Raw genomic sequence first — 16,045 nt, 5'->3', positions numbered from 1 at the left:
CTTCAGCCTCCACGAGAAGTCTAAAAATATAATATTCTTAGCCCGTCCTCCCTTGTTTGAAATAACAGGCATCAAATGTTTCTGAAAGTGCCTGCGCTTACCTTGCTTGCATCCTAGGATACGGCAGGCCGGGAAAGGGCCCAACCAAACACAGCTGTTTGTCCCATTAAGTCTCAAGATAAGTAAGTAAAGGTCAAAGTTTGCGGTGGGGTGGGGGGAGATTTTAGTGCTCCGTCTGGCCAAAAATATTTACTCAAGCAAAGTTACCATCATCATTCTCCGATTACTGCACGTACATGTGTGTTTACAACCTCACGTAATGCGTTTTTCGTCAGACCACTTCTGGATGAGCACGTCACCACCAAATGCGGGTTGTGGAGAGTTATTTGACCATACTTCACCATACTGGTCAGTGTAGGGCGGTCAATGCAGGGAGCACAACAGACGTGGCAGCATCGACGATCGATGCAACAATAGATTTAACTTTTTACTACACTGCCCACTGTGTTAGCACAACAGCCTGAAACGTCTGTTGTGCATGGTGGTCACCCATCCAAGCACGATCTTCTGAGATCTGATGATATCGGGCATATTCTTGATTTGGTCACAGGCTCGTTGCTGAAATCTTCTAGTCACAGTATCGCCAGTAACGTTAGACGGACGTTTGATTTTAAACCGGAAGAATCCGTTAAGCGATGAAGGTCACTTTCACAGGTGTCCTGCATGTGTGTATGATTCTCCATTACCTGTTAGCACAATTATCTGGCTTGCATCGCTGTTCATCTGTCTGTTAGCCCTTTTAAAATGTCCATCATTTCAAACACCTTGCGACTACTAAAATAACTTGAAAGAGGCACTGGGTCCATAAATAAATGATTGGTCAGCTGCGAGTAAAACGTCTCAATCTTTGACAAACGTCACAAGACTGTATATGTTCGTATGCCGTTCAACAGTGCTGTCATACCTTTGCCCTTATCTTGGGGTCATGTGAAAGGTCTTTGTTAGACTACTGAATACCCTCTGAGCACATTGGCTGAAATCTACTGAATAGCGCTCGCAAGCGCCCGCTGGCAGAAGGCTGAACTGTCATGGTACAGCTCGCCAGATGCTTTAAACAATGGCCTGTGGTTTTAAATGTTTGTATAGAATTTCAGTTTTAATGCCTTCATTGTACTTTTACAAAGTGTAGCAGTTTTTCATTTCAAAAGTAGGAGACACGGGGGAATTTCTCACCGCTCCATACACTGGTGCTTAAACATAAACAACTGGATATAAAAAAAAATATTTCTGTAAATCCTAAAACTTTGTTTCTCTTGGCAGTGTGATACCGTAAACACATTTTATACATGTCTAAGAGCTTCAGACAGACCTTTTGATGGTACGGTATTTATATACCCTCTTATTTTAAGTAACTAAAATTATAAATTCTCTTTGACTCCTTGCGTGCAGACAACAGTAGGCCATTTTAATCACATTGTGGGTTCCTCAAATAAAAATAAATGGTACGTTAAATAAATATATATATATTTTTAACCAGTGGAAGTAAATTTACCCAGCCATGTCGCCAAATTACTTCCTGAAACCTGCTGTGGAATCTCAGCAGAAATTTTAGGATTTTGTAGCATGGTAGTTTCATGCAATTACGTTAATCTCAAACGTCACAATTCCACTATGCACTCCAATGGTTTCCTTTGGGCTTGGTGTGCGATGTTGACTGCACATGCTCAGCACTTTAGGGACCCAGGCACCACAAATGGCCATTAAAGAAGCAAAACAAAACTGGAACCATCACAGGTAAGTAAGCATTGTTTCATCCCAGGCGTGTTTTTCTGCAGTATACCTAAAGACAAAAGAAACTAACGCGTAAGCTGAAGCTGTTCTGTGGCCATAGCTTAGGTTTCTTAACAGCATATCGCGTCTCTTCACGAGTCTTAATAATGCAGCGGCTGGTGTGAACTCAGCAGTCGCGTACGTATGTACAGTATGTATGTACAGTATGTGTGCACAGGCCTTTTGTCAATCCACTGCTGGACGAGGACCCTCTCCATGCCATTCGGGTCAATTTTCTTTTTCTAACCATACATGAATTGGTCAATGTGGATTGATGAAGGCAGGGAGCATAGATATGGGAACATAGTACAGAGCAAGGTTGGATGTTTCTGTATTGCCCTCTACTGCCCACATAGCCCCACAGTAGCCTATACCACCTGTTGTCTGCACGGTGGTTACCCATCCAAGCACTCTACAGGCTCAATCCTGCTTCGCTTCTGACGTCTGATGAGACCAGGTGTGCTCGGGGGTTATAAGGTCACAGGTAGGTCCACTTCAACAATGTTGGTTCATTGTGGCACTTTTAACAATAGCGCTCTTGCACAGGTGCTCGATGTAATGTTAACATCACAGAACCATGAGATATGTCATTGTCTTGGTGAGCCCTTCATTCAACGGCGGACTGATCATGGCTGATGATTATGTTACTTTACTCATGTATATGTTGTAAAGCAAAGGCTAAAACAGCTTCAACAGATGCTTAACTCACTTTAAAATTTGCTTAAGGAATTACAAAAACACAATAAGTCCTGGGTCAGAGATTTTATGGTTTGTTCTCAGACTTTTAAGGCACTTGACAAAACACACCTTTCAGACTCACCATGATAACAATGATGCTGTACATCTAGGGGGTCGTATTTCTGACGCTGCTGCGACGTGAATTAATTCCTTTGACAAATATCAAGGAAATCAGACCTGGGCCTACCTCCGTGCCCATTATTGCAGTGTGTCTCTCAATATGCCACCATTGTGTTGCTGGCTGTTCCTGCCCTCCCTGTATCACAGCAACTTGTGCCGTCCGTGCTCTCTTGAGCTTGCGGCGGCTTGTAACTAGAGAGCCAAAGGTGCATTAATGTGTGCGCTCAAGCCTGTCATCAATATACATTTCTTGCCCACTCGCTGAAGTGACCTTTGTTTGATTCGGGTTGCCAGCTTGACTCCCATCTCAATGTGGGAAAAAAAAAAATTCTTTTTTTTTTAAGAATGCCCCTGATATGGTACAGTATTGTCAGTATGTAAAATGTCGGGGTTTTTTTTTCTCTCTCTCTCTTTGCCGTTTAATGTGCTTTTGAGATCCACTGTATGTTGTTCGGAATGGAATTAATTTCCTGCAGAAGCTCTTATCACGTGGCGTGAAACATCAGACATCATTCCGTATTCAAAATACGCGGTACTCCTGGAAAGCGCAGCGGAGAGAGCGAGCTATGCTTGCAAAACCTGCGCAGTGTGTGTTTTTTGTCTGTTTGAAGATATCCTTTTTCTAAGACAATTCTATCTTAGAAAAAGGATATCAATTGTGATGGGATTGTCCGTGGTGGAGGCACGTTTATGAGCCCATGGATAATTGTAAATCCCAACCCTTAACTTCCTGCAACGAAACCGCTAATGTGGGGTTTAGTGTAAGGTGTAACGTGGTGTTAATCTACCAGCATCCCTTACGACGATCCATAGTCTGCATTTGTAGGTTTCATAGTGTGGACTTCCGTCAAATATGACACTGTACTGTACTTGGGGTTAAACTAACAAACGGTGGCATTGAACTATTTTGCATGGGATTTGATAATACATTCCACCGAAAATCTGGTGATTCTATAGGGAGTCTTTCTCACGAAGTTGGGCAGTCCTGCTAAAGAGCTGGTGAGCTCTCATAACCTCATGCAGCGTTGCTATCACATTATCGTCAGCCATGACCAATCCACCGCTGGACGAGGGCCTCCCCCCACGCTGTCGGAATTTTCTCACGATCCTGCGCCGTGACAAACAATCCATCTAGCACCTGCGCACGAGCTACGTAGTAATCCCGTCGTCCTCTCGAATGCAATTCTCTCCCCTTGAAGCGCGCCAGTATTTTAAGCCGACGGCTAGACGCCGGGCCAGCCAAAACCGCCGGCCTCACCGCACTGGTTTGTGCTGATTCGAAAATGTCACCGATCCGAGTTCCACTGAACTAAACCGCGCCTCAATGTTCATGGAGAAGGTCGCACCGTCTTGGATTGGGGATTGCTAACGGCCCATACTCATTGCGGGACTGGCGCAGCCCTCGGGGCTGATATTTGGATTCCATCCCTCGTTAGTTCGACGCGCTGAAATTACACGCACGAAAACACTGGTCTGATTATCGCCAGGTGCAAGCGGATTGCTCTGGCTGGCAACTCCCATGTCTGCTGGGAATGCTGTGTGTGTTTTTTTGTATTGCCTTTCCTTTTGCTGTTCCCACAGCCTCATAAATCCAGACCATTCCAAGTAAAACATTGGACTTCCCCTTTAAACTTCCTCGTCATATTTACCTTCAGAGTGATCCAAATTCAACACATTACACATGTGCGAATTATGTATGCGCTTTATTAAAATGAACCCAATTTTATTTTCTTCGAACCAACGAAGGGAGAGCCGGTGTCATTGTTTATGCTGAAAATTATTAAGAAAAATGTTGCTGGTTATGTGTTTTTTTTATTTGATCACAACACGAAAACAGCCAACTTCAGTGGATCTCTGTCTAGACCCGGATAAACTAGCAGGGACATTTTCCAATGAAATTTCAAGTAAAAATTCTACCCGAATATATAAATGTTAAACTGTAATACTTCTTCTTGGTTCTTTCGGTAAAGTCACGTAGAAGGGAAATAATAAAAAATAAAAATAAAACATAATAAAATAATTCTCACGACGTGAAACCCCCCGCCCACCTCCTACGCATTCCCCATAAATATGCTAAATTCCTCTTGATATGCAAATTATTTTGTCAAGGCGCTCTTCTTCCCCTTCCAACCCAGCTTAAATATACGCTCCAAGCTTGGTGATGTTTCATTCTTCACCTGAGGACGGCTGCTTGCGTTGTGGCCGAAACGTCGTGAGAATTATTTTATTATGTTTTATTATTATTATTTATTATTATTTCCCTTCTACGTGACTTTACCGAAAGAACCAAGAAGATGAATCCCTGCAGTCATGAAAGCTTTAAATCGAAATTTAAACTGTAATACATTACGTGAATGCAGAAAGCACCATCGGTTGTGCTCACCGAACTTAAAGTGACCCAAGCTTCATGCGCGACGCAGTACGTTGTTCCTGGAATTCCAGCCCGGCGAGCCCTTTGAAAGGTGCCGTTTAATTCTTGCAAAGTCTCTTTTCATTACGTCGTTGAAGTTGTTGTAAAAGATGAAAAAAGTGCGAAATAAATTGACTTCAAATACCAAGAAATCGTTCTGTCATGCAATGCTTCAATGGTGACACAGGCCATCACTGCTCACTTGAGCATTTATTTTCATTGGCTGTTTTAATGTGTCCAAGTTTGAAATGATATCATAAGGCAAGTAAAGCATAAGTGACGCATGCATCATTAATAGGTTAACACAACACAGAGAAATGGTGTCAAGATAAATTCAATCCCATGCAAAGCAATCTGCACTATGTCTTTACATGTTTACCTTGTTCAGTGAGGAAAAGCCTTTAATCAAACTATGCTGTTATTATAAATAAGAAATGCCGCTCCTAAAATGGATAAGGATAATTTTGAGAACCTTTTTTTAAATACCCCAATTTCATCCCATTGGGCTATCGGCATCATGTCATGAGACCAAGTATCTCTTCTGATCTCTCAGAGCCATACACTCCTTCGTGTTTGTGTCTAGCCCGTGGAAGTAGATATCGCAGAACTACTGAGATCCGTTCAAGGGACCCTGCAGCCCGCACAGTAGTGGAGGCGGTGGTTGCGAATGCCCCGCTATTCAGCACTGCGCAGGCGAAGGTTGGTGGATCACAGAAATGTTGCAAAACTCTGACCCAGTGGGCGTCCAGGGGCCATAACCCTGCCTTGCAAGAAGCTGGTAGATCGAACGTGGACTGCATTTGTTGGTTCTGTACGGGATAGAATGTTACCCCCCTTTGCACAGGTGGGTTTTCTCCGGGTACTTCCATTTTCCCCCGGGGACATGTAAACACTCATGATTGATTGATCGATAACACTTTTATATGTAGAGGACCGCAGAGCGTGGTAGGGGGGAGGGATTTGGCGCTGGATTACCGCCTGGTTGCCTTTCGTGCTTGTCTAAGATTCCTCACGTCTGTGAGCGAATATTGTGCGCGTTACCAGAGTAGAAATTATTTTTGATTGTGAAGGGGCAGCAGCTTTTCCCACGCTCTGCCACTGAGAGCAATATTTGTCACATGGCAGTCAAAACCGATATTCTATCTTCTCTGAGCTGGAATGTAGCCAAATTTATGTGCACAAGCACATTTTATGTGATGGGGGGGGGGAGTAGTTTGGTGAAGTCATTGATGGCTGGGCTGAGACCATTGAGAACCCATTTGAGAATCCGGTTTAACCACAAGTCGCTGCCTGGATTCAAACCCAGGATCTCAGCAGAGTGAGCTTAGTGCTCTGACCTCTTGAGCCACCCAGCGACCTCACCGTTGTAAGCCGATTGCGTCAATAGGGCCCCAAAAAGGGTCTAATGTGGAAGATAGATTGGCTTATGTAGATAAACCATGAGCATATTTCATTTGATTGTTATTATTATCGCTACATGTGTTTATCCATTGATAACATAAAACACTTTGAGTGGCAAACAGATGAGAAGGAAATGTCACTAAAGTACCACATCGGTAAAACTATAGGATCGCTACAAATTACCTTTGGGAATGCTCCACTGGTTACTAGAGATGCACCTTTGGCTTGGTTTGTAATTGGATCGACCTGATTTACTCACGCAAAAAATAAAAATAGTTGGCGAATTAGACCCGCAGAGCTTGTGCCCGAATGTGACACGATTGCACCCCATCCTAATCTAGAAATAAAAAAGTAGTAAAATTCAAAACATATTCATGGATATTGTGTAACACATTCCAATATGAGTTTGTCCTCGGAAGTATTAACAGAGATATAATGCAGATTTGATAGAAGCTCTGCAGCGGAGAGTGTGGGCTAGTACGTCTCTAATAGCGGCACAACTTCACACTGAAGTTTCGTTGAGTTTGAAATATCTTCACGCAAGTTTTCATACCCCCTCCCACCTCATTGCAGACAGATGCATAGAGCTGCTGCATGAAGGCTTTCAACCTCAGCTGGAAAGTGTTAAAAAAAAGGTTGCAGGAATAATTATTCCTTTCCCTAAGTTGATTCTTGTTAACCATGGACGGTACTGTATTTACCATTGCAATTTGTAGCAGTTTGCCAAAGTCACGGATCAAATCACAAGTCGTTTGTTATTTGTACTGTTTAGTGTTAGAATCAAGAGATATTGCTACATTAAGATATATAATAGATTTTAATGCTGTATTATGGAGCTGTAGTTACACAACTGCGAAGTGAGAACTTTGGAGACGTGGGTTGCTGGAGCGATCGCGTAGAGATTTGTGAATTTACCCATAAACCGGCGCAGCTGTGAGGTAGCTAGACAATTGCCAATGGGCCCTCCCTCTCAAAGCTTGCGTGCGTTATCCCCCTCGAGAACGGTCGGTTTCCTCCTCCCACGTGAAGCAAAATATGCATCGTTTTGATGGTAATAGGCAAATAATCCAATGTAGAATTTTCTCTTGAAAAAAAGTATTCAGACTCTACAAGACTTTTTAGTTTTTATAAATAAAGGAATGTTTGGTAATTGACAGCAACAAAATAACTTCACGTAATTTTGTGTATGCTATTTAATTGTGAACATATTATAACATGTATTGTTATGCAATACATGTAAATCCTGTTCCAATTGATCCAGGATCCGATCGAAGGACCAATCCAGATTATATCCAGGTAAAAACGTGGATTCATTTGGATGGGTTCACAATGGGATCATGGCCCAGATCCTCAATCCAAACACGTGGTTGTGATGAATTACAGTGGACTGGAACCATGCACTCTCAGTACACAACATTCAGGCATCTAACGATGCGTTTTTTTTTATATTAGGACATTAAACATATCACAACGTACGTGGAAAATGTTGTCTTAACTGATGCTAGAAGTGGGTCTTGTTGCACCAACACAGGATAGCTCATTTGTTATCAGCATTAATCTGTAAGCATTTACTTCTCGTTCAACTGATATCCGTATGGTCATGCTGGTGGTGGTTTGGTATGGTCAACATACACACAACTGTACAATATCTTAAAATAAATAAAATGAATGGGCAGCATACGAAGTGCAGTCATGCTCGGAAATTATTGCACCAAAATTCCTCGTCAACCTTTTGGGGCCTGGAGTTGGCAACAACTGTTTTTGTGCGGCATCTTGCGATGCATTTGTTTAGATGTTGTACGAATCCAAAATTGATTAAGTAATTGTATCGTCCGTGCCTTTATGCTTTATGCAGACACAGTCAGTTGTGAAATAAGGTACTGAAAAAGCTACCGGAATATGCACTCTGTTGGACACGGTCAAATTTTCTGTCTCGAATCAGAACACAATGGTATTATTATGATGCTTGAAACGATCTAAGAAATCTAGATGCAGATGCATGCTTGCATATTCGTGTATGTTTACACCTGTGTACCTTCTTGCCTGTGTGAACTTTGCATGTGGATGGAGCCATTCTTTGACATGCACAGTACGTAACTTGGTGTATATGCTCTCTGCTGGACGTGTGATAAAATAGAATGCATTACGTTTCAATAATAAAGCTTATTCGAAGGCAATTGCATTAAACGTTATTTCAGGGTACGTTCCGTGGCATATGGCTGTCATTTCAGTGACGTGGAGGTGGGATAGGTGGATCATGCAACAGGATGGCAACGATGGGTGTGCGTGACACCAGAATGGAGGGCAATGGGGGGGGGGGAGGGGGGCTTTACACGCGAGGCAGCACAGCGAGTGCGTTTTTTGGCCTGACATGTTTGTGTTTCCCTCTACACGTGTGCGTTTTGCCTGCGCCATTCGGTTTACTCTCTCTCTCTTCTTCTGTGCAAAAAAATAAAATTCCAGTCGTCCCAAGTAGGGGCCCCCGTGTAAATCAAAGGGTTGATGATGTCGTGTGGATCTACTGTGTACATGCACTTAAAATACAAATGATGTTGATGAAGCGCTGTGAAGAGGCAATTTTATTTGTAAAATTAGGTGTAAGAGTAATTGTATTCTCTTTTTGCTTCCACATGCGAAACATTCCCTAAAAAGGAATTAGCATATACCCAAAACGCAGGCCCCCTTCTGAAAAGGTCTTGATACACAGGCTTTCCTGGATTATGAAAACACATTAATATAATTAACTATTTCACAGAGATTAAGGAATTCAATGCAGTGGAACTCCTCTTATTCACGTATATATGTTTATTGAACTTCTTTCGCACCGTTTGTTGCCGACCGTGCTAATCCACGGTGATGTAGGGAATGGACATCGTGGGATCCTGTTATCCGCGATGTTATCCGTGAATTTAGCCACTTACAATCACAGATAATAGCATTCATTTGCCGATGAGCTCCACTTATCCATGAAAATGTGTGGCTAATAGGAATCCATTCCTCAACGCAGGATGGGAAAAAAAAACCCAGGGTGATTGTGACGAACAGGAACAACCGAGGCACGGACAATACACGAGTTTTCCCAGGTCCTAGAGATCTCACGGATAACAGGAGTCACAGGTGCAATAAGGCCACGCATAAGAGGAGTTCTAATGTTCAGTGATGAGTCTCACTCAACACAAGACGATTGGTAGCTGACCCATTGACAATGTATTGATTCCGTTCGGACTTGACGGCACCCTACTGGGTTGTTGCCCACACATGATCCGTGGTGGCCACAGCGGAGGAAATGGTATTTTCGGTAGTGCACACTTCCACGCTCTTCCCCTGTGGACGCATTCTCTGCGTCAGCTGGAATTTTTCCAGCTCCCGTACCGCTTCCTCGGCTTTAGACTCCACAATCTGTGGTGGCACACAACGGTGGTGGTGGTGGGGGGGGGGAAATGCCGTGAGCCCGCGTTTCCCGTCGCCAAATTTGTTACCGAAATCGGCGATGAAAATATTTCGTCCAATTAAGTTTTCTTTTGTTCAGTCAACGACGACCAGGACTGGAACACAATCATCATGTGTGGCAATGGCTACAGCTATGGCGACCCACAATAACCTCAATATGACTGACCGATGATGAGATTAAATTAACTATTCTGAATGAACATGAACTATAAGACAATTTAGCGATGTTCTATAAGAGACAGTGGTTGTACCGAGAAATACTAACAATGATAATTTACTCTTTCCCAAGTAACACCTTTCTTGCCGCTTTCACACTCGTGTTGTTCATTGCGAGATCTTCAATAATTTTCTTTTCCGAATGGATTTAGGATTTTCGTGGTTTCAGAGAGATTGTTATCTGCTCTTTTTACCCCCCCAACCCCCAGACATTCAATAATGCACTGTCCATGACGATTTTAGTTACCACTTTACAAGAACTGTACGAAAATATACTGAAATAAAATCATTGCTATTTCTACAGGAGAGCTGTTTTGGGCTTGAACACCATCTCACCTGGCATACAAACACGAGGGTACACACGCATGCATGCATTCATACGCACACACTATACAGTATCCGGAATTACTTTAGTTGATGCTACACACAACACCAACCTACACTAAACACGCCCGTGCAAAATATTGCAAAAATTCCAAGACGGCAGGCTTGAAAGCAAAACAGGCTGATTGCTCGCTTGATGATAACAAGGCCATGCCATTTATATGTAATACACAGCCATCACTCATGCTCTGTCATTCTTGGGATTATGCCCACTGTACCTGGCTACTGTCAATGCTGAGCTTGCTCCTCATGATTTCATCCATGTAGTCAAAGTCTGGTAGAGGCATGTGGAACCCAAACTTGCCGTTCAGCCAGTACGTCAGCTGGCTACCTTTCCCCTGGGACACGCCACACGGTGAGCATGGCACACTAATCACAAGTGTGTCGATGCGCAAAATGAGCACTCAGGTTGTGGTCATTGCTGCTGGTGTTTCTGCGATGTAAATTCCACATTCCTATGGTAGGGAATATATGCATGGTGTGCAAATACCTTTCATAAATGCTGTGACAGCGGTCAATCACACTTTTTCTCAGATTGCTCAATATTTGACACGTGTTCATAACATGTTAAATCCAAAATGCAGAGAATGAGGCTTTGCAATACGCTTATACTTTACGGTAAGGAATTTGTAACTCTTCTGTTTTCAACCCTTTTTCAATATCAAATAGATGCGTGTATGTAGTGCATCCGTGCGTGTGCGTATGTAATAATAATACTACTACAAAGGGGATTAAAACAAGTGATAATGTTTAAAGTATCTGATTTCTCGAAGCTAATACGATCACTTGAACAAGCGATCAAAGCAAAATGATCTCAAGGAAATACACTGATATGCACAGGGCATCTTTTAACAATGGTCACTCACAGCAAGCTCCATTACACTGGGTGAATGAGTGCTCTTAGGTTGAGGTGTATGAAAGGTTTGTGTGCATCGTTTTGCTTATTGAAAACCCAAATCAGATGTGATGCCTGGTTGCCCCAGATTAAGCGCATTCACTCTGCAAGGGAAGTATGCTCTTATAATATCTGGCTCACGCTCCATGAAAACATTGGACCACCCAGGCAGGAGAGACCACGGCTTGCTTGCATGGTGTGTTTATAGCATAGCATTGTCCGTGCACGTCATGAACTTTTGTATCGCCAGGGAATTCTAATCTAAGGGTGGCGATCAAGATACATATTTCTTTATTTTTAAACATGTGCAGAGAAGTATTATTTACACAAGGGGTTTCTTGTCTTGCCAGATTCTTGCACGTTATATTACATTAGCAACCTGCATTTTTGTTCAGCTGTAAGCCATACCAGGCAATATGAAATTCAATGAACAGCAATGTGAACCCTGATCTGTTCAATCTCCAGTCTACCTCATCTTCCCAGTTCATCTGGCCCTTTGAGAAAGTTTGGAAAATAGTCGGAGACAAGTTATGTCTCGAGAAGGAAATGCATGCTTTCAGATTCAGCGGGTGTGGGTTTCCCAAGACTTTGTTTTATCACCATCAACCACCGAGGCCGCATGTTCTTCGAGCACGACCCACTTTTTTTACGGGCATCACCATTGCTATAATTTCTTAGTGAGAGTAATGGACCTATAGAAAACTTTATGGAATACCACTGGATGTTGACATTTATAGCTGATAAATCAATGATAAATGTGTGTTTTTAACTTAGGCAGCCTTATGGCCTTAGAAAAAACGCAGTGGCCACATTTTAAGTGGTAATTTAGTGGCCCCATTTTACTCTTGAGGCCATACAACTTTCTGAGAAACGAACGTTAGGCAATATCCACATCCATGCACATACCTTCAGTTGGATTGCTCCCCTCTCAACCAGTTCGTAACCTCCAATCGATTTCAAGAGAACCGCGGTTGATTCAGAAACGTGGATGCGCAGAGCTGTCACAGTGTTTAAAGGACAAATAAGAGTTAGCGTACCATCTGTGAACTGTGTGCGCACATACTTCAATGTGTCTCCGCTAATGTTTTTTTCCCCCCGCCAAACCGCCCTGTTTAAAATAAAAAAGAATGAATCACAACAAAAAATAAAAATAGTTTTTTGTTTTCTAATAAGCCACTTGGCATACATCGGTACACCAATGTCTTATTTTGGGCACGTTGCGGTGTTAAAAAAACAATTTCCATAAAGCGTGCGCATATTTTGTAAATCCCTCACTGGGCTCACTGCCTCTTCTCATCTAAGGCGAATGCTAATAGGTATCAGGGTTTGCGTTTACATTTCAACGGCAAAATAATCAGCCCAATGTAAAGTGTTCCTCTATTTTCTCACATTCCTATCCAGTCAGCACGAACTTATAAACAAGGAATCTGGAGTTAAAGGAGCAAAACTTAATTGCAATTCCAGACCGAGTACAAAGCACGGTTCACAAATATACATACGGTATACGTATACGTGTGTGCTGCCCGCACTTGTCTTTCCATTCATAATGGGGGGGGGGGGGGGTATTTTATGTAGCCCAGGACAAAAATGTTCAAAAATGTTTGTGTTGGCTGTAATGCATACTGTTATAAAGTCAGATTTTAGTGTGTGGCTTTAGCTTGCTCCATGTTCATTTGCCTCATCAGGGTTATGTTACAAAATTGGCTTCACGGACCCTCGGCTCTATTAATTACTAACTTCCCGAGTGCCTCGGCTTAATTCCTACAATCAAGGCTCTGTTTCTGGTGATTCCAAGTCAGGGTTCCGTAATTACAGGGCTGTGACAAGGAGGACACATAATATGCAATGGAGAGCAGGACTTCTCCATTGCCTTGTCAATGTACCGTAAATTAATTACTTCATTAGAGTAACAAACACTTTATTATAAACATTTACCATCAAACCCAAGAGCTATTCATGAAGACAGCAGTGGCTTCTATTAGAATGTTAACTTATGTACGGTGTTTGCTCACTCTGGAAGACAGAGATCAACTCATAGGCGCGCGGAGGAACCACAGACGAGTGGAAAGGTGGCAGTGAGCCAGCAAAAAACATTTGCCCAGGCTCTGCAGTCCTCTATATATTAAGATGTGTTCAGCCAATTAATTCGTGTTTTTTACATGTGGGGGGAAACTGGAGCACCCAAGGGTAAACACATACATGTTGAAGGGACAACACTCTATCCCGCACAGATGGAGCAGATGGAGTTAAGTCAACATTTCCCTGTACCGCCTTCTCCTGGAAAGCCAGGGCATGGCAGCTCTGTAGATGCCCAAAGGAAGGGAGTTTCACAGCATTTGCGTGATCCACCAACCCTCTCCACCACCAACGTCTGTGTGAGTCTAAAACCGTACCTTATTAACATGGGTATATTGTGTCTGTGAAAAGCTGCGTTTACAAAGAAGTCTGGAGGATATTTTTCTCACTCGATATTCCTCGGGAGGCTTCATACGAGTGCCGTTTACATTGTTCACAGAGCTCTGTGAAGTTAGCACACACATATATTGTTTTCCCCGCAGCTCTGAGAGGGCCTAAAAAATGCTCAACAGCGAGTGCCTGCTGCAAGAATGCAGCCACTAATGTCATGGAGCCATGAACACTCAAGCAGCCCAGCCACGAAGTGCACGCACACTGCCAAGTTGAGAATTGATGCTGCAGTTCGGTCAATGCTTTCTTTGTGCTGCAAATTATCGTCGGACCTGGCTGCAAGAGATTCTTTACCAAAGCATCAAAGTGGAAATTAATTAAAGTTGAATTTGAACCGGAGGCTCAGAGATGCCAACACGGTTGTCTGACTGAGGGGATGCACAAACCACCCAGATGCACTTTTAATTACTCTCTTGAAATAAAATTGTTTTTTTGCGTGTCCGTGTAAAATAAATGTGATATTTTGTGTGAAATTTACATTGTTAAATTATTCCATTTTGTCAGTGACTTGCAGTGATTGTACGTAACCCTAACACAAAGGTGAGTTATGTATCTGTTGTATTTCACAGTTATAGACCTTGCAATTTTGAGATGATAGAATTTGACCACCTGCCACTCGACCTATCGGCATAAACAATTGTTACGAATAAACCCACTTGTTAATAATTTATATTTTCCTATAAATATTATCTGGCCTGAAGTCATTCAAGGATCACTTAATTTCAATGACAAAAAAAATATTAATGATCTCACAAATAATGCATCGATGTATAAATTATAATTGCTTCTTATGCTTACGATCAATACGTGCATCGAAATGCATGCAAAAGACCTGACGTATTTCGACTTTTTATTTGCTGCATTTAATGGGTTTTTTGTCACCCCTGCAGCCAGTAGAGGCGTTACCATTCACGCCTGTGTTAAACAAGAATGTTGAATTGAATCGTGACCCTGAATCACGACGGTTCACCGTATCGCCGCGGTGATTCTGTAAATTATGCGGCATGGGAAAATCAAAACGGTGTAAATGTTGACGAATGGAAACGGCTGCTACGACATTGGTTGTGCTCTGCTCACGGTAACCGGTGCTCTCCATGCGTGAGGCCACGTTGACGGTGTCTCCGAAGAGGCAGTACCTGGGCATGGTGTTCCCCACTACTCCTGCCACCACCGAACCTGACGGCATTAAAACGACAAGGTACACACATCGCACTCAAGTTTAGCACTTCGCGGCACACTATCCGCCGTGGGAAATCCCACATTTTGTTGAAGTGATGGGAAGTTGTTTTGTCCCAGATGCGATAAGTTACAATGCATGCTAAAGCCAGTGAGGATGCATCATTGCATCCACTCTTAACACTCCTATATTGGTCCCAATTAGTGAGTGGTGTAGCTATCAAGTGTGCAGGAAGTGCAACTGCACTGAGACCCACAAGTCGAAGGGGGCCCGGGTGCTGAGCTACGAACAGGAGCTCAGGCAAACGGGGGGGAGGGCCCTGTTTCATTAATTTCACCAGGGCCCATGCCAACCATGTTACGCCACTGGCTCATGCTCTTGGGATGGACCTCAATGGTGACTCATTCTCATTACCCATAGTGCCGTCTCTCTGGGGTGAGCTTTCAAGTTGCACTGTATGTTCCTTCGTCAGACGTAATGCCGGACAACATGCGACACAACCCGAAAACAAATCGGAGAGTTGGTCAGCAAAGGTGACTCGTGACTGCTAATGGGAGGCCGGGCATTACCATTGCCTCCTTCTCCTCCTCCTTGCTATAATCAGCTCAATTACCGCTGTTGACGCCGATGCGAATTTTGAGCTGTTCCTTGGGAAGGTGGCGGATGCGGAAGTTTATGATGGAGCTCAGAAAGTGCAGGGACATGATGGAGATCTCCTCCACGTGCCGCACGCCGTTGCGCACAGGGAGGCCGCTCGCCACCATGTACGCGTCCCCGATGGTCTCCACCTGCGGTGGTGGGGGGGAGAAAATCCGATTGAGGTCGGTTCACCGGCCGGTGCCCGATGAGCGGGAGGGCAGCGCAACATGTTTTGACTGCGTTTTAGGCGGAGGGGTTGTGCGGTGGCCAAGAGGTTTAGAGTGCAGCAATGGCCTCACTTCACAAACGATTGGTCAAA

General features: G+C 43.3%; 1 protein-coding gene across 1 annotated transcript in view; it reads right to left on the bottom strand.

Annotated features, from left to right (window-relative positions):
- Positions 1–9,527: 9,527 nt before the first annotated feature.
- LOC144934274 (guanylate cyclase 2G-like) overlaps positions 9,528–16,045 on the bottom strand; it is a 40,902-nt gene continuing 34,384 nt past the window's right edge. Inside the window, exons 19-23 of the mRNA XM_078859954.1 lie at positions 15,701–15,875; positions 14,988–15,086; positions 12,351–12,442; positions 10,768–10,887; positions 9,528–9,898 (exon numbers count right to left, since the gene is read on the bottom strand). Coding sequence (XP_078716080.1) covers positions 9,737–9,898; positions 10,768–10,887; positions 12,351–12,442; positions 14,988–15,086; positions 15,701–15,875 — 648 coding nt within the window. The 3' untranslated portion in view covers positions 9,528–9,736. The remainder of the gene's footprint in view (positions 9,899–10,767; positions 10,888–12,350; positions 12,443–14,987; positions 15,087–15,700; positions 15,876–16,045) is intronic.

Source organism: Lampetra fluviatilis, chromosome 9 (assembly GCF_964198595.1).
Source record: "Lampetra fluviatilis chromosome 9, kcLamFluv1.1, whole genome shotgun sequence".
Lineage (NCBI taxonomy): Eukaryota > Metazoa > Chordata > Hyperoartia > Petromyzontiformes > Petromyzontidae > Lampetra > Lampetra fluviatilis.
Note: the sequence above shows the minus strand (reverse complement) of the source record. Positions and strands in the feature narration are given on the sequence as shown.